General features: G+C 46.6%; 1 protein-coding gene across 1 annotated transcript in view; it reads right to left on the bottom strand.

Moving 5' to 3' along the window:
• Positions 1-1116: 1116 nt before the first annotated feature.
• GPATCH2 (G-patch domain containing 2) overlaps positions 1117-23178 on the bottom strand; it is a 228508-nt gene continuing 206446 nt past the window's right edge. Inside the window, exons 9-10 of the mRNA XM_088454022.1 lie at positions 18610-18698; positions 1117-4872 (exon numbers count right to left, since the gene is read on the bottom strand). Coding sequence (XP_088310148.1) covers positions 4703-4872; positions 18610-18698 — 259 coding nt within the window. The 3' untranslated portion in view covers positions 1117-4702. The remainder of the gene's footprint in view (positions 4873-18609; positions 18699-23178) is intronic.

The raw sequence follows: 23178 nt of genomic DNA, 5'->3' as shown, positions 1-23178 counted from the left end.
ATCCGGTATATTGAACGGCGGTTTCTGTGGTGTTCATCTATTAAATCTGTCGCTAATCTCGGGTGTCGTCACTGTGTGTAAGGTCAGTGGATCGTCTTTATAAAAAAAAACTATTACAGTGTTTAAGGAAAGACACGACCAGTGTAACAATATAAAGTGACTACAGAAGGGTTTTAAAAAAAAATAAAAATAAGGTAAAAAATCCAAATTAAGGGGGCTCAGTCTCATTAGCAGTGAAGGCAAGTTGTTGTCACACTGACTTAGAAACGCCGGAAACTCACCCCCTTCGCGGCCCGATCTCACCCTGGATGTGCAGATTTTTTTATACGCAGCCCTGTGGGACTTCCAAACAAAACTACGCGCGTCTGGAGGCACCGTACATGTGTCGTACAGCCAATAGGAGCCGAAAGTATTCACCCTCCTAGTCTACATTATAATGTTTATTATGTCATATCTGATGTCTGCCTCCGCGGAGCCATAATATTCAGCTCACAGACAGGACAGACAACAAACGTAACTGCTGAAGGACCAATTATTTGTACAAATATAAAAAAAAAATATATCCCCAAAATGTTACTTTTTTTTTCCAATTTATATATTCTGCAGGTCCAAAAGACACAATGACAGCGCTGGTATGTGACGCCGACCTGTGACATTACCAGACCGTTCCCATTGGCCGATCTTCTCCTGTGGAGGCGAAATGCTAATTTACGGTGGGGCGGAAGAGTCTTCAAGAACTGAAATATGGACGAAATCTATTTATAACATTAGATAGAGCGTTTTTGCTTCCTAAAATATATGGAGAGTCAACAATGTGAGGAAATATATAAAGTAATTAACTTGTAAACAAATATATGCCTAAATGTATGCAAGGGAGGTACTGTATGTGCAATACTGAGTATTAGTTTATTACAACTGCTATAAATAGGACATAAGGTACAGTACCCTGAGAATAAACTTGAGACAATTCTCAAATTAAGGTGTTTACCCCATAATGGTGATCCAGCATGGTGTACTCCTCATATAAGTCATGAGACACAAAGGATGGTGGTATACGCAGACACACAAACACACTAAAGAACACCTTAGAAAATAATATTTTTTTTTATTTGGGTCACTATATAAAATGCATGAGAAACCGCTGTATACCGTCTGGAAATATTGCAAAGCAAACATTAAAAGACTAAATATTAAGATTTTGCAACACAAGTGTATTTGTTGTTCCTTCATGACTATTTTTCTCTATAAAACTGTAATTAATATTTAACAAGCCAACACAATCTCATTTACAATATAATTATTAACATTTACAATATCTGGGACAGTTCAGCAATTTCTTCTTTAAGTTTGTATTGAAGATTAAAATAAGCTACAACTGTCCGTCTACGGTTTTGTTATCCCACCTTAGGATCATACGCTCCCCGACATACGCAATAACGGCATGCACGGTCGGTAAATACGCCGCCATTTATGCTTTTTTACAAGTGAAAAGCTTCAAACAATCAGTATGTAATTACAATGCTGCGGACACAAATCTGATATTTAGATTTAATAACAATTTAATCTGAGCCCGACGGTGGAAAAGTTGAGGACTTATAAAGAATAATAAAAACTCAAAAAACAAAGTCATGCAAATGAAACCGCAAAGGCGACTTAAGCTGACGTGAATGAGGTCTCTGCTCTGTGCACGACTCTACTAACAAGGCGGACACCAGACGCTGCAGCCTACATTGGTTTTTATTTCTTTTTTACTAAAATATTAATCTGAAAAGCAGAAAATACAGACGGAGTCACAATGGTGACCTAACGCTACTACTGGACAGGCGTAGAAGCTGCGCAGAAACGAGTGGCAGCCCCTACAGGCTATATGCGCACTTATAAATCCCTTGTACTTCCACACACAGAGCAATGATGGATGTTTATGGCAGGGGAAGGCAACCTGTGGCACTACAGCTGCTGTGGAACTACATCTCCCAGCATGCCCTGCCACAGGTTTAACATACTCTAACAGCAAAGTTGTGGCAGAGCATTCTGGGATATGCAGATCCACAGCAGTTAGAGTACCACAGGTTGCCTACCCTGGTTATGTCATCATATGCTCCATTCTCCAGGCAACAAGTTGCGGAGATTGGCTATGCTGTAATTGAGGGTCCTTCTGCCAAGGACAATCCGGAATCACCACCGAGGAGGAACATCCGGAACTACCATCGCGGAGGACCAACCGGAATCACCACCGCGGAGGACCAACCGGAACCACCACCGGAGGACTATCCGGAACCACCACCGCGGAGGACCAACCGGAATCACCACCGCGGAGGACCATCCGGAACCACCACCGCGGAGGACCATCCGGAACCACCACCGCGGAGGACCATCCGGAACCACCACCGCGGAGGACCATCCGGAACCACCACCGCGGAGGACCATCCGGAACCACCACCGCGGAGGACCATCCGGAACCACCACCGCGGAGGACCATCCGGAACCACCACCGCGGAGGACCATCCGGAACCAACACCGCGGAGGACCATCCGGAACCAACACCGCGGAGGACCATCCGGAACCACCACCGCGGAGGACCATCCGGAACCACCATCTGATTGGCTTGTACGGGAAACGCCTCCACTTCTCATTTGTAGAAGTTTTAGAGAATCTACCTGTTAATAGGTCAGAAATCCGGCCTCATTTATTATATACTATTAATACAAGCAATCACATGGAAATCTGAAAGACAAAGATCAAGTATTTGTGTCTTCATTTCTTATGGCGAATTCAGAGACAGAATTCATGACCTACTCCAGGCCTGGCTAACATGTGGCTCTCTAGCTGATTGGTGGGAGGGTATGCTGGGACTTGTAGTTTCACAACTGCTGGATAGCTACAGTATGGCCAAGCCAACCACGAGGTACTAAGCAGGACTTAATCTGGAGCCAGCAACTTTATACTCCTCCGTTTAAAAAAAAAAACAATTATGAAAAAAATGTAAATTGTACCAAAATAATTAAAACAATATACTGTAAAATAAATGCCTTTGGCACTCGACGCTAATCCTGATGGTCCGGTGCTGATACAATGGCACTGCGTGAAACTATGGTACCATGTCGTTAAGCAGTAAATGATCTGCATCCATAGGTAACCTCCTATCAGCCTTATAGAAATGCCGACCTGTTCTAGTGCCCAGGTCTACACACAGACACGGGGGCTGAGCCAATGAACACAGACAATTATGGACAGAGATATCTCTAGTATGGGCCAATAAGCTGCATATTCAGAAATATAGGTCTAGCCCACAAAGTGGCCCATTTCTAGGCCCAGTCGTATATAACTTTCCTTTTTCATTTATCAGCAAGATGTAGTATATATTATTAAGCGACAAGTCATTTGGTGATTGAATATTAATATATGCAATTAACGATCTATTCATTAAAAAGGCAGTCAGTGAATGTTTACTATTCTGGCCTAACCAACAGCCAGTAATAAGTTCACCTCATACTAATAATTCCTTAGAGTAGACCCTGCATCTACTTATGGTGAAGGCGGCCATTTTATGGGCTTAGCCTACATCCAGGAAAATGGAGCCTATCAACTCACTAGGAATCAGCGACATCATGGTGGCCCTTCAGCCGCTCGGTAAGCTGAATACTCTAGGGAAGACAGGGTGGCTCCTGTGTCAGTGATGTCAGCGGGCTTTAGTGAATTGAAGGGCTGCATACTGGCCCACAAAATGGCTGCCTCCAATGTTTGTAGACCGTGAGTCCACTTTAAAAGCTGAGCAGTTATAAAAATTTGTATTATCTTTAAATTTTCTTTTAGACTTACTTAAAAACACTGTGAAAAAAACAACCATACGGACATTACCCCCCACCCGTTGCTGTAACCTTTCATCGGCCTGAGCTACAACAGATTTTTCAAATGTTATGGAATACTGTAAGCTGTATTCTTATATTTTACAATAATTAATGTGTGAATCAGAGGATAAGCACGGCCGCCATTACAGAGGAATAGGCCGGATTTGGCTGAGATGTCTAATACTGTGGGAGACACCATTTTGGTGATAGAAATGGGGGCAAACTGCTCTGAGGTACTTAGACCTGCAATAGGAAGACATTGGCAGCTAAACACACAGTATCACACCATTTTAGTTACTAATACCACAGTTAAATGGTCTTCTTACAGTCTACACATATTGCTAGCAGCCATTTTGTGGCCTGAAAGGCGATTAACGAGAATACGGCCTATCCAATCACTAGAAATAGCGCTCTCCAGAAGACAGACGTCCGATCACGCTGCTTTCTGGCAAAACCACAGAAACCATTTTCATGAATACTGGCTCACATCACAAAATGGCTGCCACCAAAGTATATAAGACAGGAGCACTTTAAAAGCTGCTGCCTAGGATTGTCAGGACATTGCCTCAGACCACAGTCAGACATTAGCAGGTTATATTAAAAGTTAATTAGGTTATCACGTATAAGAGGAGGTAGCCTTAATGTCGGCGTTCAGCAGCGCACCAGCCATGACACGCAGTGCGGCTGATCACTGCTCGCGGACCGGTTGGTAGGTGCTGACATTTCTGGCCTTTAGTTCTTCCAGTTGCAGAAAACATTTTTTTTGTATACAGAATATTTACTGAAGACATTATAAAACACACATTTTGTTTCCTAAGACATTAGGATGTGTTACAGGGGATGGGATCGTTACATCAGCTAAAACCAAGCCCAAGTCCTTTTGGTCTCTGTAGGGCTCGTATAGGCTCAGGTATCCCTTTCCCATCGGGTCCTAGTCCTGTGCCAGGCGTCCATCCCATACTCTGCAGCATTCGGTTACCAATATTACTGTCTGGGATAGGCTGGGCGCTTTCACCTATGAAACCTGAAATGAGAAACACTGATAAGCAAAGAAATGAAACGCACCAGTTTAGGAGTAAATATTACAAACAGCAATAAACCCTACAGCTCTGCTCCTCATTGTAAAAAGCAAAAATAAATTGTAGATGTGATTAGCCCAGCATGCATGGACGCACCCACACAGATACTGGCCCACGTCTTGATGACTGTTCCATTCACATTTCTGATCACAGCCTCACAGACACTTCACATCTCTGATCACAGCCTCACAGACACTTCACATTTCTGATCACAGCCTCACAGACACTTCACATTTCTGATCACAGCCTCACAGACACTTCACATTTCTGATCACAGCCTCACAGACACTTCACATTTCTGATCACAGCCTCACAGACACTTCACATTTCTGATCACAGCCTCACAAGACACTTCACATTTCTGATCACAGCCTCACAGACACTTCACTTTTCTGATCACAGCCTCACAGACACTTCACATTTCTGATCACAGCCTCACAAGACACTTCACATTTCTGATCACAGCCTCACAAGACACTTCACATTTCTGATCACAGCCTCACAGACACTTCACATTTCTGATCACAGCCTCACAGACACTTCACATTTCTGATCACAGCCTTACAGACACTTCACATTTCTGATCACAGCCTTACAGACACTTCACATTTCTGATTACAGCCTCACAAGACACTTCACATTTCTGATCACAGCCTCACAGACACTTCACATTTCTGATCACAGCCTCACAGACACTTCACATTTCTGATCACAGCCTCACAGACACTTCACATTTCTGATCACAGCCACTTCACATTTCTGATCACAGCCTCACAGACACTTCACATTTCTGATCACAGCCTCACAGACACTTCACATTTCTGATCACAGCCTCACAGACACTTCACATTTCTGATCACAGCCTCACAGACAATAGAATGAAATCTTGATTTCAGGCAGCCAATCAAGTCCCATACAACTAGATTTATATTAATGGGAAAAAGATTAGCAGAACCACACCTGGTGCAATGTCTGTCATGCCTAGCAGAACCCAACTAAACTGTGACAGTTTCTCAGTCAGAGCTGTAAAATTCCACATTTTTAAATAGATTCCGCCTGCCTACCACCACTGGGCCAGGCGACTAGATGGCCCCTGGACTCAGTTGGGGGAAATCCACGAAAGAACAGAGTTCAGCACTGTAAAGACACCAACAAACTTGGACTCATACTAAAGGCACCTAAGATTGTACTGCCACTAGAAACATGCACTGTATTGAGGTTTCAAGAATAGGGCCAGCACTGTATAGTGGTTGATACTCATCACTGATTTTTGTACAGTGGTCACTTAAATGCTCTCTGTATTGTGTAACAGTCACTAAGATGTTATCTGTATTTTGTATCAGTCAGTGGAATGCTTTCTGTATTGTATATCAGTCACTAATACTCTTTGCATTGTATATCAGTCACTAAGATGTTCTCTGTATCCTGTATCAGCCACTGGAATGCTTTCTGTATTGTATATCAGTCACTAATGCTCTTTGCATTGTGTATAAGTCACTGGAATGTTCTCTGCATTGTATATCAGTGACTGGACTGCTCTTTGTACTGTATGTCAGTCAACAGAATGCTCTCTGTAATGTATATCAGTCACTGGAATGCCCTCTGTAGTGTGTATTAGTCTCATTAATACTCTCTGTATTGTACATCAGTCAGTGGAATACCCCTTGTGTATATTTGTCATTAAGAATCCCCCTGTATTGTATAACTGACCCATAAATCTCATGGTCACTAAAATAGGCTCTGCATTAAGTGTGGGTCACTACTCAGTATTTAGGGGACTATCCCTCTGTGGAATACTTGGTTCCCATATACTTCTGTGTGTATGTGTAGCTGTAATTCTTAATATTCACTTTTGCAATTTCTACCTTTTCTTTAGCATTAATAAATGTGCAAAATAGAGTTTACATAAAATCACAAGAAACAGCAAGAACCCTGGATACAGCGGTGTAGTGTGATGCCGTACTTAAGAAATGATGAATGTCTTGTAGCCCCCGTTTAAGACGGTGTTTATGAAAGCATCAGAGGCTAGTTTACATGAAAATGAGAGATCAACAGCTGTCAGGACAGGTAGAGTCTATCTAAGCAGCACTCCGGCATTCATTGCCATAGCCTCCATTTTACCGGGATTGCCGGGAATTAATTCAATTCCATCTGTAATCTAAAATCAGATCAGAGGTCTAACGCTGCTGGAGGGTAAACATCTGTTTAATCATTTCTTAAGACAACAGCTTGCAAATATGCTGATTTCAAATGTTGCTGAATATTTAAAAAACGCTGTCATTTTATTTCGCACATTATACACTGAGGAACCCAAAAAGTTGGTGCTAGAGAACACGCCTTTACAGCCGTAAGAAATCTATTTCTGTAGGTGTCATAGGTCACTGCTTTGTACATTATCCACGTGATTTCCCCGTTCAGCACAGCTATATTCCTATACGATACAGAGAGGCCCCCACAAGGTCTTTGCCATGTGTCAGCTCTGGCTTACTGTACTGTTGCATATAAGTGTATATTTTTGTTAAAATACACATTTTTGTACTGTAGAAGATGTAGGAATGGACTATTGCCGGGCGTCAGATTATCAATGTGTCTAACAAATGACAGATGGTGTCCAGAATTTTAATTCAGTGTTTGGCACCAAAAACCGGAGACAGCAGCAGATTGTGACAATGGTTTAGGTTGTCAGAGGAAGAGGGGACGTAATAGGCAGAGGACACTGATGTGACAATGCAATGCTTATTCTGCTAGGTGTTGATAATGATAGTAATACATTTAATTTTGGGGCACTAACTGGCTGGTAATTAGGCTGTTCGATCCAATGATTGTTGAGGATTAATAATTTACGGGGCACTTAAGTTGTAATATATGTACGATACTATATGTTTGCAGGCAGCAAAACTGCCGGACACTGGTGGGGGGCACAGCAGCCGGACACTGGTGGGGGGCACAGCAGCCGGACACTGGGGGGGGGGGGCACAGCAGCCAGACACTGGGGGGGGGGGCACAGCAGCCGGACACTGGGGGGGGGGCACAGCAGCCGGACACTGGTGGGGGGCACAGCAGCCGGACACTGGTGGGGGGCACAGCAGCCGGACACTGGTGGGGGGCACAGCAGCCGGACACTGGTGGGGGGCACAGCAGCCGGACACTGGTGGGGGGCACAGCAGCCGGACACTGGTGGGGGGCACAGCAGCCGGACACTGGTGGGGGGCACAGCAGCCGGACACTGGTGGGGGGCACAGCAGCCGGACACTGGTGGGGGGCACAGCAGCCGGACACTGGTGGGGGGCACAGCAGCCGGACACTGGTGGGGGGCACAGCAGCCGGACACTGGTGGGGGGCACAGCAGCCGGACACTGGTGGGGGGCACAGCAGCCGGACACTGGTGGGGGGCACAGCAGCCGGACACTGGTGGGGGGCACAGCAGCCGGACACTGGTGGGGGGCACAGCAGCCGGACACTGGTGGGGGGCACAGCAGCCGGACAATGGTGGGGGGCACAGCAGCCGGACACTGGTGGGGGGCACAGCAGCCGGACACTGGTGGGGGGCACAGCAGCCGGACACTGGTGGGGGGCACAGCAGCCGGACACTGGTGGGGGGCACAGCAGCCGGACACTGGTGGGGGGCACAGCAGCCGGACACTGGTGGGGGGCACAGCAGCCGGGCACTGGTGGGGGGCACAGCAGCCGGACACTGGTGGGGGGCACAGCAGCCGGACACTGGTGGAGGCACAGCAGCCGGACACTGGTGGGGTGCACAGCAGCCGGACACTGGTGGGGGGCACAGCAGCCGGACACTGGTGGGGGGCACAGCAGCCGGACACTGGTGGGGGGCACAGCAGCCGGACACCGGTGGGTACATTATTCTACATTATTGTGCCTGGGAGTGAATATTTGTTTTATTTCAAACTTATATTCATATTTATATTCAAACTTTGGACCAATTCCTCAGGCCTAATAAAACAAGGGTACTTTCTGTATAGATGCCCAGCATCACTGCCATTACTGACCACTGATTACGCTGAGCACCCAGTACTACAAATGCCAACGTGGTAGAGTATAACGCATGCTGCAGACAGATAAGACGTGGGCACTCCAAGGTTGATGAACTATATCTCCCAGGATGCCGACAAGATGGTCAAAAAGTGCTTATCCCTGGGATAATTTATCACTTTCTGTAAAACATTCCAGTTCTTCCAATACTGTACATACATGTTTAAAGATTAAACCTAATTTAGAAACATTATGGACAGGACAAGCATCCCATCCAGTAGTTACAACCCCGAATGGGATGTACCAGACGCTGATAAGAGCATCAGGCCCAGGGACCGGGATCTCCAGCTTCCAGTACTGTGAGGAGCACAGAGGACGGTCATTTGTTTGTGTAATTGGCTCAAGAGATGAAAATCTTGTATCAGTCTCTCTTAGCCGCTAATCTATCCAGCTGACTGCGAGCCTAATTGGCAGCTTGTTTAGTAATTTGGCTCCTAAAGTGGTTGTATTGATGTTGAATAAACAGCCAATAGAAGGGGAGGTAATGCACGCTGTTTGCTTTTACCCATGCAGCTATCACATTCTTCTGTTATATACAGGAGCTGTATATTCCTCATATTAGTATGGAGCCCGGCCACTTCTGGGAACACAATTCCTCATATTAGTATGGAGCCCGGCCACTTCTGGGAACCCAATTCCTCATATTAGTATGGAGCCCGGCCACTTCTGGGAACCCAAATCCTCATATTAGTATGGAGCCCGGCCACTTCTGGGAACCCAATTCCTCATATTAGTATGGAGCCCGGCCACTTCTGGGAACCCAATTCCTCATATTAGTATGAAGCCCGGCCACTTCTGGGAACCCAATTCCTCATATTAGTATGGAGCCCGGCCACTTCTGGGAACACAATTCCTCATATTAGTATGGAGCCCGGCCACTTCTGGGAACACAATTCCTCATATTAGTATGGAGCCCGGCCACTTCTGGGAACACAATTCCTCATATTAGTATGGAGCCCGGCCACTTCTGGGAACACAATTCCTCATATTAGTATGGAGCCCGGCCACTTCTGGGAACACAATTCCTCATATTAGTATGGAGCCCGGCCACTTCTGGGAACACAATTCCTCATATTAGTATGGAGCCCGGCCACTTCTGGGAACACTATTCCTCATAATAGTATGTAGCCCGGCCACTTCTGGGAACACAATTCCTCATATTAGTATGGAGCCCGGCCACTTCTGGGAACCCAATTCCTCATATTAGTATGGAGCCCGGCCACTTCTGGGAACCCAAATCCTCATATTAGTATGGAGCCCGGCCACTTCTGGGAACCCAATTCCTCATATTAGTATGGAGCCCGGCCACTTCTGGGAACCCAATTCCTCATATTAGTATGAAGCCCGGCCACTTCTGGGAACCCAATTCCTCATATTAGTATGGAGCCCGGCCACTTCTGGGAACACAATTCCTCATATTAGTATGGAGCCCGGCCACTTCTGGGAACACAATTCCTCATATTAGTATGGAGCCCGGCCACTTCTGGGAACCCAATTCCTCATATTAGTATGGAGCCCGGCCACTTCTGGGAACCCAAATCCTCATATTAGTATGGAGCCCGGCCACTTCTGGGAACCCAATTCCTCATATTAGTATGGAGCCCGGCCACTTCTGGGAACCCAATTCCTCATATTAGTATGAAGCCCGGCCACTTCTGGGAACCCAATTCCTCATATTAGTATGGAGCCCGGCCACTTCTGGGAACACAATTCCTCATATTAGTATGGAGCCCGGCCACTTCTGGGAACACAATTCCTCATATTAGTATGGAGCCCGGCCACTTCTGGGAACACAATTCCTCATATTAGTATGGAGCCCGGCCACTTCTGGGAACACAATTCCTCATATTAGTATGGAGCCCGGCCACTTCTGGGAACACAATTCCTCATATTAGTATGGAGCCCGGCCACTTCTGGGAACACAATTCCTCATATTAGTATGGAGCCCGGCCACTTCTGGGAACACTATTCCTCATAATAGTATGTAGCCCGGCCACTTCTGGGAACACAATTCCTCATATTAGTATGGAGCCCGGCCACTTCTGGGAACACTATTCCTCATAATAGTATGTAGCCCGGCCACTTCTGGGAACACTATTCCTCATATTAGTATGGAGCCCGGCCACTTCTGGGAACACAATTCCTCATATTAGTATGGAGCCCGGCCACTTCTGGGAACCCAATTCCTCATATTAGTATGAAGCCCGGCCACTTCTGGGAACCCAATTCCTCATATTAGTATGGAGCCCGGCCACTTCTGGGAACACAATTCCTCATATTAGTATGGAGCCCGGCCACTTCTGGGAACACAATTCCTCATATTAGTATGGAGCCCGGCCACTTCTGGGAACACAATTCCTCATATTAGTATGAAGCCCGGCCACTTCTGGGAACACAATTCCTCATATTAATATGGAGACCGGCCACTTCTGGGAACACAATTCCTCATACTCCAAAGCTCTCACTTTTAGCATGGGTTGGGTACCTCTTAGTTATCTCAGTGCTGACCAGCCATGAAGCTAACAGAGATAGAATCACAGTAGGCAGCCCAGGCACACATGGAGGACTAGCCGGCCCCAGGAGACCTAATATGACCTAAGCAGGGGTGCTGGCACGCTTGCTGCCACCTCTGCAGATGTACAATGCAGATTGTAGTTGGGGTCTGGTCCTGCAATTGGGCCCTGAATAGAATAATCATGCACAGGGACACTGATGGGGTCAGAGGTGGTTCCTCTAAACTTTAACCGTATCCCGGGCCCCATTTGGTCCCATTGCAGTCACACTAAATAAAGAGATTGGGGGAATCGCTGTACAGAAGGCATCTGCAGAATTACACAAGTTTTGTTTTTTCCCCGATGTGTTTTTGGGGAATTATCTCCTGAAAGGAAAAAAGACAGTAAAACACGCAGTACCACATGCGGCATTCCATGTTTTCAGCATTCCCCCTACAGAAGAAACATTCCCTTTCTGTATATGCACACTGGCATTTAGAAACCTGAGTGGGAGCTGCCATACAACCTCATTTATATGTACACTGTAAAACACGTTGCTTGCCGTAACTGCCCGCACAGCGCACGCATACACACCGCTGAAGGGAAACACCTTTGCACACTAGAAGTGCGCCTAGGCGAGCGGAGAGCTGGAGAAACCGCCAATGAGCTAAAGGGTAAACCTGACATGAATCTCCGACCTTAGAGCAATCCCTTGTACATTCTGTCTATATGCATGTAAATATGTCACTAGTGTTCTGCGGAGACTCATCCAGACAGTATACGTGCGCCAGGATGTGCGCTGGGTGGACCGTCTCGCACACTAGCACAAAGCCAGATGGATTATCTTATCGGTGCGTTTTTTACGTGTGTTCCACATGGTGGCAGTAATTATACAGTATATCAATCTGCCTATACATTATATACATACATTATCAGATTTGTATATATAATATCTGTAAAGTGGCAACCCATTATCCCGTGCTTAGTATGAAGGACACTCGGAAGCCTGCGGGCGCCTGGAAGGAGAGGGGAGTGGCCGGCTATGCGTGTACAGCCCCCACCCTCCTCGCCCTGCAGGCGTACGGTCCTCAGACCCCGAGTGATGTAACCTGTTTGGAATGTGACTTTGACTCAAGGCTGAAACTATAAATTTAGAAATCAATAAGCGGCTCTATCAATATTCATTTTACTTTTTCAATACAAAACAGAAAGGTGAAAGTGCAGCAAGTAAGCCGCAGAGCTGAGATAAATTGGGTGTTCTTGTCACAATTAATAAATGTTTATCCAATAACGTACACTGACTGCGCTGCAGCCGGTTATCATCCCACGGACTCATCTCTGCGCAGTAATTGGCTTTCTAAATATTTATAAAAGTAACAGAGCAGACTCAAGTTTTGGGCTTGGGCCGATATGTGCGGCCTGTGTTCCTTAACCCTTTAAGGTGTAAACGCGCAGGCAGCACCAAGCGCAATAAGCTGATTATTTAGTACGGCCAGGGACGATTCAGCAGGTTACTGACAAGATAATCCAGCACAAGTGGTTCAGGTCGGTAATAATTGACATAAACGAGCTAATGCTGACATTATCCAGTCTGTAGTCGCACAGGCAACTACATAGGTGTGTAGCAATACGTCTCTCTGCGCTGATCACAACGTATTGCTAGCGAAAGGTCACCAGCGCCAGCCACATCTGCCTTCTGTGTGGGGCACATAACTGTCCCTATCCCAAGTTTGCTGATAACGCCAACACCTTACATTCTGACTGAGATGTATCAACCGGCTTTCAGAATATCTGTAATAATTTAGTGGTGTTACATCCTCGCACACATGAATTGGCTCTTGAACGCCAGGAAATGAAACAGAACATTGCAGAGCATTCAGGGGCTGCGCAGTAACACGGACACGTCCTCGGTAAGGGTCACTCTGGCGAGGATACACCGTCTGACAAACATTAGCTGATAGCCCTTTACATTAATAGACGGATTTTATAGCTTGTTGTCGGCTCAGACAGGACGTCCTATGGCGCAATGTGACTGTTGTATGGTGGTTCTTCTTGTTGTAACGCTTCTAGAATCTATACTGATCAAATGAAAGTGGGCATGTCACCTTGACTCCGCCATTTTGCTGGGAACGCACGCTATATTAACTACGTCTTGTTTTAAAGAAACAGTAGACGTCTATAGTGTCGCTTTCCTGAGATTCCTCCAGATCTGCGCAGTAACTATTGTACGGCCATTGTAAAATGGGGAATATGGAGCGAAACAATAAACAGCATAATAACTATAACAACATGGACAAAACAATTATACACAGTCGCTCCGCAAACTCCGCCTAAGCAGCAGGTTTATGTATTATGCAAAATACCAAAAGCACTATTCCAAAGATTGTGACTATCACCTATTAGATCCTAATGCCCTATAGATGAACAATACACCCAATATTAGTACAAACTACCACTCCTAACATGCTCCAGGACACGGCACATCCCTGAGCTGCTATATACTCCCATTCCTACCCTGCTCCATGACACGGCACACCCCTGAGCTGCTATATACTCCCACTCCTACCCTGCTCCAGGACATGGCACACCCCTGAGCTGCTATATACTCCCACTCCTACCCTGCTCCAGGACACGGCACACCCCTGAGCTGCTATATACTCCCATTCCTATCCTGCTCGAGGACACGGCACACCCCTGAGCTGCTATATACTCCCACTCCTACCCTGCTCCAGGACATGGCACACCCCTGAGCTGCTATACACTCCCACTCCTATCCTGCTCCAGGACACGGCACACCCCTGAGCTGCTATATACTACCACTCCTACCCTGCTCCAGGACATGGTACACCCCTGAGCTGCTATATACTCCCACTCCTACCCTGCTCCAGGACACGGCACACCCCTGAGCTGCTATATACTCCCACTCCTACCCTGCTCCAGGACACGGCACACCCCTGAGCTGCTACATACTCCGGCTCCTACCCTGCGCCAGGACACTGCACACCCCTGAGCTGCTATATACTCCCACTCCTACCCTGCTCCAGGACACTGCACGCCCCTGAGCTGCTATATACTCCCACTCAAACACTTCTCTAGGACATGGCACGCCCCTGAGTTGCTATATACTCCCACTCAAACCCTGCTCCAGGACATTGCACACCCCTGAGCTGCTATATACTACTCCTACCCTGCTCCAGGACATTGCACACCCCTGAGCTGCTATATACTCCCACTCCTACCCTGCTCCAGGACATTGCACACCCCTGAGCTGCTATATACTACTTCTACCCTGCTCCAGGACATTGCACACCCCTGAGCTGCTATATACTCCCACTCCGATCCTGCTCCAGGACACTGCATACCCCTGAGCTGCTATATACTACCACTCCTATCCTGCTCCAGGACATTGCAAGCCCCTGAGCTGCTATATACTACCACTCCTACCCTGCTCCAGGACACGGCACACTCCTGAGCTGCTATATACTACCACTCCTACCCTGCTCCAGGACATTGCACACCCCTGAGCTGCTATATACTACTCCTACCCTGCTCCAGGAAATTGCACACCCCTGAGCTGCTATATACTCCCACTCCTACCCTGCTCCAGTACACTGCACACCCCTGAGCTGCTATATACCACTCCTACCCTGCTCCAGTACACTGCACGCCCCTGAGCTGCTATATACTCCACTGCTATCGTGCTCCAGGACACTGCACACCCCTGAGCTGCTATATACTACCACTCCTACCCTGCTCCAGGACACTGCACACCCCTGAGCTGCCATTTACTCCCACTCCTACCATGCTCCAGGACACTGCACACCCCTGAGCTGCTATATACTCCCACTCCTACCCTGCTCCAGGACACTGCACACCCCTGAGCTGCTATATACTACTCCTACCCTGCTCCAAAACATTGCACACCCCTGAGCTGCTATATACTCCCACTCCTACCCTGCTCCAGTACACTGCACACCCCTGAGCTGCTATATACCACTCCTACCCTGCTCCAGTACACTGCACGCCCCTGAGCTGCTATATACTCCACTGCTATCGTGCTCCAGGACACTGCACACCCCTGAGCTGCTATATACTACCACTCCTACCCTGCTCCAGGACACTGCACACCCCTGAGCTGCTATTTACTCCCACTCCTACCGTGCTCCAGGACACTGCACACCCCTGAGCTGCTATATACTACCACTCCTACCCTGCTCCAGGACACTGCACACCCCTGAGCTGCTATATACTACTCCTACCCTGCTCCAGGACATTGCACACCCCTGAGCTGCTATATACTCCCACTCCTACCCTGCTCCAGGACACTGCACACCCCTGAGCTGCTATATACTCCCACTCCTACCGTGCTCCAGGACACTGCATACCCCTGAGCTGCTATATACTACCACTCCTATCCTGCTCCAGGACACTCCAGGAGAGTATTACATCCGCCTCTTATTACAGACGCTGTGACGGGAGAGTATTACATCCGCCTCTTATTACAGACGCTGTGACGGGAGAGTATTACATCCTCCTCTTATTACAGACGCTGTGACGGGAGAGTATTACATCCTCCTCTTATTACAGACGCTGTGAGGAGAGTATTAAATCCTCCTCTTATTACAGACGCTGTGACGGGAGAGTATTACATCCTCCTCTTATTACAGACGCTGTGACAGGAGAGTATTACATCCTCCTCTTATTACAGACGCTGTGACGGGAGAGTATTACAGGAGGATATAATATATATATACATTTATATATTATACACACACACACACACTATATACAGCTATACTAGATATATATATATAATATACACACACACTATATACAGCTATACTAGAGATATATATAATATACATACACACTATATACAGCTATACTAATATATATATATATATATATATATATATATATATAATATACACACACACTATATACAGCTATAATATAATATACACATACACTATATACAGCTATACTAGATATATATAATATACACACACACACTATATACAGCTATAATATAATATACACACACACTATATACAGCTATACTAGATATATATAATATACACACACACACACTATATACAGCTATACTGGCCACAAGGCCCTGTGTGGTAAGGACACAAGAGACTCATCGCAGCTACGTGTACAGAGAGTAATGACGCAGTGTAGCGCACCTCACTGGCTCCAGCGTTACGTGGGGGCTGTGGTGCTAATGATTGTGGCGCAGTGACCGCAGAAATCAATGAACCCCAGGTCGCTGCGCTCTTTACACGATACAGTCCTCATAATCTGACTGCGCCAATTGTACATCTTAGCGTGAATGAGCCCTTACATTATCAGCAAAGTATGATTATATTAGACACATACTTTGCTGCCGGTCACTAATTACACTGACGTATAATATTCAAAATACCAAAACAATAGGATGGTTTTGGAAATCAGGATTATCCCTTTAAAACAGGAACAGAGCCGACCGAAGTCAGCGTTACTAAGGAAATACTTATAACGCGCGTATCAATCCTACACCTGAAAATCATCAACTACAGTAAATATATATATACACACACACACACTAATATATACATCCATGTGTAATGATGACAGATCACTGGAAGTACATAGCCCAGCACGGCATAGCGCGGCCACTGGCATTACTCAGGTAATAATTACTGTAAATGTTTCTAGAATACAGATTCAGGACATACATACTGATGACTGCGATATATACTGACTACTGCGATATATACTGACGACTGCGATATATACTGACGACTGCGATATATACTGACGACTGCGATATATACTGATGACTGCGATATATACTGATGACTGCGATATATACTGACGACTGCGATATATACTGACGACTGCGATATATACTGACTACTGCGATATATACTGACAGAGCCAAACGCTCTCCTGTAGTCTGGATGCGCCGGTCGCAATATCTGCAAATAATATGTATAACTAGAAGTGGAGCAAAGTTTGATGTAAAGAGGGGTTTTGAGGACGGGGGGCAGAAGTAATAGGACTGCTCAGAGCACAGAGGGGGCAGCAAGCGCTGAAGTTTGGTCCCAGTGTAATAAGATATTACAGCTGTAACGTTTCTGCAATTAACGCTTTTCCGTCTCGTTTTTCAATCCCATTTAATGGAAGTTGCACTTAAAAGCATTTTGTTCTGTTCCCAAAGGGCCGGCTGCAGATTATCCACTCCTGTGTCCTGGTTTGGGAGCACATTTAATAAGGAGAAGATGAAGGAGCAGGGTGTGGAAGGGGTAGATAGGGCTGAGATGGGCCAGGCACTTCTGGTTTCTAATTAAGTCATATATTTAATTATCATAAGTATCACGGTAGCATGGCAGCGAATTACGTGTCAGAAGGGACCTGTGCTCTGGGGTGGGAACGGAGGACAGCGCTGACGCTCTGCGCTGCTCACTACACTAAAACCACAATATGTGCAAAATAAAACAGACACTGAAAACCTGTCATGCAAAAAGGGACTAAAATGTGCTAAAGCTTTACATCCACGTTATCCCGGGAAACTACAAGCTCTGTCATTGGTTCCCCAATGCCACATTACACCCTCCATCTATTACATTACAATATCTCTATATAAACCGCCTTTGTCGTAATATTTACATTTATTTCAGAATTTATAGCTTAATAATGTGTTAATAAAATACAACACAAATGTATAATTAAATGTTTAAAATGTTGCAATTCTGCTATACTGATATTTATGGATAAAACAGAGAAGCCCTGAGACAGCCTTTAGCTGGAATATGCCAACACACAGCAGCGTGCGGCGAGCAACTACTGATTCCTTACATGTCAGAGGCGCTCTGGGCGATCAGTCAGAATACAAATTATATTTTCAGCCTTGGTTCCACCATAAAGTGTAAATGAGAACGCTCTCAGACATGGGGGGAGCTTTGCTTTAGCCAGGACAAAGCAGCACACTATATACTGTATATATTTTTGCCCTTTAAACAATAAAATGTAACACAGTCTACATAAACCGTACATTGGCCCATTGTTACCTGACGCAGTCCACATAAACCGTACATTGGCCCATTGTTACCTGACGCAGTCTACATAAACCGTACATTAGCCCATTCTTACCTGACGCAGTGGGTCCCAGCAGCGGAGCCGCCTTTCTTCTCCTTTTGATGTCCCCCATAAACAAGGATCCTAGATGGACGCTCGTTTGCCTGAAAATAATTAACAAACAAAATAATTAACAAAGGAGAAGCAAAAAATTAAGTCGACCAAATATACATATTCTATAATCTGGGCTTAAATCAGCGGCGTCCCGGCGACGATGGGCCGCATAATACAGCCACCAATCTTCTTTATATCGAAACATAATTATGTTTGTTGACAAGCGCTCAGCACATAAAGCCACCGCCATAAATTGTTACTGGAGAGAATAATATAAAAGGAATGCTTTTTAATTTTAAGATCTGGCAATCTTCCTACCTCCATGTAAAACTCCAACAGTGCGGCCGGTGACAGGTAAATAGCCGAGATTAACTGTCTGCAGAGATCACAATACTGTTCCTAAGTTATCAATTGGTTACTAATGCCTATCTGTCAGACGGCCATTTATTACCAGGGACTCCAGGAGCCATTTACTGTAAGAGTAATATGATTTCCTATGGTAAGCCATACAAAGCGCAATTATGGCTAATTGCTAGAAGCACCTTATTCCATCACTGCTTTTACATTTCAATTTAAAATGCAAGAAGATCCTGCTTCCCCCACAGACGGCAGAACCGCGCAGCTTCTGAAGTAAACGCCCCCCAGAAAGATAAATAGCGCAAAGTTCACATCTCATGTTATAGCGATAACAGATTAACAAGACGGAAATATCCAGAGATGTTATATTACCCCATGTTCATGGTAACAGAATATCCGCTGCAGCCGGTCGCTCAGATCTGTGTGATGCATCGTTCACTCGGTATAATGCAGCCAGGGCTATTACCGGCACGGACCTCAGACGGCGAGGTGTAAGGGCGGTACTCTCATCTACTGACGTGTACCAGCCAGGGCTATTACCAGCACGGACCTCAGACGGCGAGGTGTAAGGGCGGTACTCTCATCTACTGACGTGTACCAGCCAGGGCTATTACCGGCACGGACCTCAGACGGCGAGGTGTAAGGGCTGTATTCTCATCTACTGACATGTACCAGCCAGGGCTATTACCGGCACGGACCTCAGATGGCGAGGTGTAAGGGCGGTATTCTCATCTACTGACGTGTACCAGCCAGGGCTATTACCGGCACGGACCTCAGACGGCGAGGTGTAAGGGCGGTATTCTCATCTACTGACATGTACCAGCCAGGGCTATTACCGGCACGGACCTCAGATGGCGAGGTGTAAGGGCAGTACTCTCATCTACTGACGTGTACCAGCCAGGGCTATTACCGGCACGGACCTCAGACGGCGAGGTGTAAGGGCGGTATTCTCATCTACTGACGTGTACCAGCCAGGGCTATTACCGGCACGGACCTCAGACGGCGAGGTGTAAGGGCAGTACTCTCATCTACTGACGTGTACCAGCCAGGGCTATTACCGGCACGGACCTCAGATGGCGAGGTGTAAGGGCGGTATTCTCATCTACTGACGTGTACCAGCCAGGGCTATTACCGGCACGGACCTCAGACGGCGAGGTGTAAGGGCGGTATTCTCATCTACTGACATGTACCAGCCAGGGCTATTACCGGCACGGACCTCAGATGGCGAGGTGTAAGGGCGGTATTCTCATCTACTGACGTGTACCAGCCAGGGCTATTACCGGCACGGACCTCAGACGGCGAGGTGTAAGGGCGGTACTCTCATCTACTGACATATACCAGCCAGGGCTATTACCGGCACGGACCTCAGACGGCGAGGTGTAAGGGCAGTACTCTCATCTACTGACGTGTACCAGCCAGGGCTATTACCGGCATGGACCTCAGACGGCGAGGTGTAAGGGCGGTATTCTCATCTACCTACATTTACTTTTCATTTTTTTTTATTTCACTGTAGAAATGTTCCATATGTATATTATGAGCAAATGACTTTGGTAGAAATACTGTAATTCAGAATAATTTCCATCTATTTACAAAAGGGAGATTTGGAGCATCAGGAGCGATGATGATGGAGGTGTATATAATACATTGGGGATTATCGCAGGTCGGTGTTTTCAGAATAAAACAATATGGAGGCACTGGAAGCTGGCACAATGTGGGACATGCTGGTGTCATTTTGGTGGCTGGAGGGTTGTTAGGTCTTGAGTTGGTACCACATGAGGGCACAGCAGATCAGTAACAGGCAGACACTGGTAGCTGGTAATGTGTGGGAGTGGCTACCACATGTGGGCACAGCAGGTTAGTAACAGGTACAGACACTGGCGGATGGGTAATGTGTGGGAGTTGGTACCACATGCGGGCACAGCCGGTCAATAACAGGCACAGACACTGGCGGATGGGTAATGTGTGGGAATTGGTACCACATGCGGGCACAGCAGGTCAATAACAGACACTGGCGGATGGGTAATGTGTGGGAATTGGTACCACATGCGGGCACAGCAGGTCAATAACAGACACTGGCGGATGGGTAATGTGTGGGAATTGGTACCACATGCGGGCACAGCAGGTCAACAGGCACAGACACTGGCGGATGGGTAATGTGTGGGAATTGGTACCACATGCGGGCACAGCAGGTCAATAACAGGCACAGACACTGGCGGATGAGTAATGTGTGGGAATTGGTACCACATGCGGGCACAGCAGGTCAATAACAGGCACAGACACTGGCGGATGGGTAATGTGTGGGAATTGGTACCACATGCGGGCACAGCAGGTCAATAACAGGCACAGACACTGGCGGATGAGTAATGTGTGGGAATTGGTACCACATGCGGGCACAGTAGGTCAATAACAGGCACAGACACTGGCGGATGGGTAATGTGTGGGAATTGGTACCCCATGCGGGCACAGCATGTTAGTAACAGGCACGGATACTGGCGGCTTGTAAAATATAGTTTGATATCAGTTTGGTACAGTAAATACTACAGTATGTGGGCACTGGGCACCAGTATAATGTGTGAGCTCGCTTGGCATGTTGAAGGAAGAAATCTGTTTTTTTTTACTATTATTAGGCTATACCCAAGAAGGTTTTGGCATCTTAGATAATAAAATTGTTAATGGTTGTCTGACATTGATTTATGCCTAAATACTATAGGTACATGAGGTAATGCTGTTGGCTTTATAATTCAATAAAAAAAAGAAACAAAATTGAACTAATTGATAAAAATAAAATGTGGTTTGGTTTTAGATGCAGAACTTTCCCCGGATACTCAGCGGCGATATTATACATTCTGTGCGCTAAGTGTCTCATCTCTTCCTTAATGATGTTCCGTTAGTCTGGAAAATGCTGGCACGCGCCAGGCTCATAGTGTCGCCCTTCACCCGGGGTCTCACAGAGAAACGCTCATTGTTTAAAGGACACCAAATTATTTTAATAGTTATTTTATTTCTAATTTCTTATTTAATTGTGCTCACACAGACTCCACACAGCGCTAAACCAGCGCAACGTATCACTGCCACATTGTCAGCTGTGGGGTCATCCCGCCCACAGCGTGGTCTACGATATCCAGTGGTAGAAAGGGCGTTAGTATGAATGACATATACACGTCACCTATACCTGCACTGTAGCTGTGTACATCATTCTATGGAACCAGCTGAAACCCCAGGCATGGGCCGAGGCGGAGTCCCGACACCTGCGCCATTACGCAGCTACACGCGTATTCATAATAATGGTGTCTGCCCCAGGTGGGTGTGGTTCCTGCTTACAATCTGCCCATGACCCGCAGCCCGTATGATTGGTTACTGAAGGCAGCGCTGGACGTGGCATTAGGAACATGCCAGAGAGATGGTTCTTTGCCTAAACTGCACATATTATAGCTAACTCTAGGCTGGAGCACGTTCTGTATAAGAGCGCGTCGTGTGAATGGCGCATGTGGGTAGATGGTCCTGGGTAAAGGCCTACGACTCCTCTACCATCCCTTCTCAGTCGCCAGTCACCGAGAGAAGGCTGGAGCCAGAGAGCTTTTGAAACAGATAGCAAAGACTCTGTGGCCTGCTGCTAGTAGGGCCAACATGGGAACATGGGAACGCACACTCACCCCTAACCTGCACAACAGTCTGAGATACTAACTCTTCCCGAGAGTCAGGACACAGCAATCGTGTATCTACAGCGCCGCTCCTCTGCGGCAGCCGTCGTCAAATCAACAAACGGACTCCTAGAGGTCTACAGTCCCTCAGCCAGAGCCCCGAACGGTCGCATCTGTCTAATTCCCCCACCACGTGTGGTACATGGGCCCACTCGGCACATCCGCCAATTGCCAGAACTGACCTGTATGTGGTTACACCTTGTGGCTACATCTCGGCAGCATTTCACAGGTTAATCATCATCCTGGGCATTCACACCACGGGGCTTATTACATAACACAGCGTAGAGCAGTGATGTAACTGATCAAAGCCAATATCTGATTGGTTACTATAGGTTATAAGATGAATTTCCCTGCACTATGTTAATTAGGCCTCTTAGTGCATCTCTCTCCCTCGGCCTGTCACGGTAACATCACCATTCATCATGCGACGCAAACACGTGACAGGGATAAAAAATAGAAATTAATAAAGTCG

Source organism: Taudactylus pleione, unplaced genomic scaffold (assembly GCF_031769625.1).
Source record: "Taudactylus pleione unplaced genomic scaffold, aTauple2 ptg000608l, whole genome shotgun sequence".
Lineage (NCBI taxonomy): Eukaryota > Metazoa > Chordata > Amphibia > Anura > Myobatrachidae > Taudactylus > Taudactylus pleione.
The sequence above is the reverse complement of the archived record's forward strand: the minus strand, read 5'-3'. Positions and strand labels throughout refer to the sequence as shown.